Source organism: Asparagus officinalis, chromosome 7 (genome assembly GCF_001876935.1).
Source record: "Asparagus officinalis chromosome 7, Aspof.V1, whole genome shotgun sequence".
Classification (NCBI taxonomy): domain Eukaryota; kingdom Viridiplantae; phylum Streptophyta; class Magnoliopsida; order Asparagales; family Asparagaceae; genus Asparagus; species Asparagus officinalis.
Genome location: NC_033800.1, coordinates 50,068,771 through 50,069,891, shown reverse-complemented (window position 1 = coordinate 50,069,891; position 1,121 = coordinate 50,068,771). Strand labels below are relative to the sequence as shown.

Sequence of the window (1,121 nt, the reverse complement as noted above, 5' to 3'; positions counted from 1 at the left end):
CTCAATAAAACTCATAAAACATCAAACATGAATCTAAGTATAGGTAGGCATACACAAATAAGGCAACATGCCTCTTCCAGATCTTTCTTTAACTATTCGTTACCATTGCATGTAACTCCCTAAAGCAAATTGATTGTATTTCTCACCTGGTGATTAAATTCTGTCAAATCTTTGGTACAACTAACCTAATTGAATGGAAAAAGAGGGTTCAACAAAATAAATAGATCAAATGACCGCTAAAAAATAAGATTTTTTTACCCTAATCTCATCAATTCACAACAATTGACAACACCAACCAAAATCTATACCTGCTTCAAAGAGATCGGGAACGTAATCAACCCCGAAACCTCGGGAATCTTCACAATCTCCTTCATGATCTCCCTCCAGCTCCTACAAACCCCAGCGCAAGCAACCACATCTTTCCTCGGCGGCCACGAGCTCTCCGCCTCCTCGATCCTCATCAGCACGTCCCTCAGCAACTCAGTTGGCATGTTCGCCCAACAACTCTGCTTCAAAGCGTCGATCGCCGCCGCCGAATCATCGATGCCGTCGGCGACGCACCGCAGGCCGCGATGCGATCGAGGCCGGAGCGCTTAACGTCGAAGCCTCTCCTCGATCTGCTCCCGATCTCGTCCATTATACTTCTGAAAGACATCGAGAACGGTTTTGGTTTGGTTTTTCCTAGGGTCTGGTTTTTTTTCTCTAGGGTTTGAGAGAGGAGGAGGAAGGAGACATGATTAATGCTCGTTGGAGATATCTTTTCCCTTATCTTATTCGTTTATTCTTATCTACTAATAATGTAGTGGGTTGATAAGTATTATCTTAATCGAATGTGTCCTCTATAGTAATTTTTTATGTGGGTGGGCAAAAATATTGAAAGAAAATGGAGGGGTGAATGGGAATTTTAGCTTTTCGGGAGAAAGTGGGGACCTTGGCAGTTATTGGATGCTCCGACTCTCACCGAGTTGCTCTTTTTGGGTTAAGAAACACTAGAGGCACACCATAAAGAACTAGTATGTAACACCGCCTCCTTTTTACCATTGCACTTGGGACATCCGTCATCTTAGTTTTAATTACATATTATTATTGTATAATTAAAATTATAAAGCATATTAAATAAT

At 41.6% G+C, this 1,121-nt stretch overlaps 1 protein-coding gene across 1 annotated transcript in view; it reads right to left on the bottom strand.

Moving 5' to 3' along the window:
• LOC109847646 (tubby-like F-box protein 6) overlaps positions 1-766 on the bottom strand; it is a 9,032-nt gene extending 8,266 nt beyond the window's left edge. The window contains 2 exon segments of the mRNA XM_020416877.1: positions 309-545; positions 548-766. Of these exon segments, the coding sequence (XP_020272466.1) occupies positions 309-545; positions 548-655 (345 nt within the window). The 5' untranslated portion in view covers positions 656-766.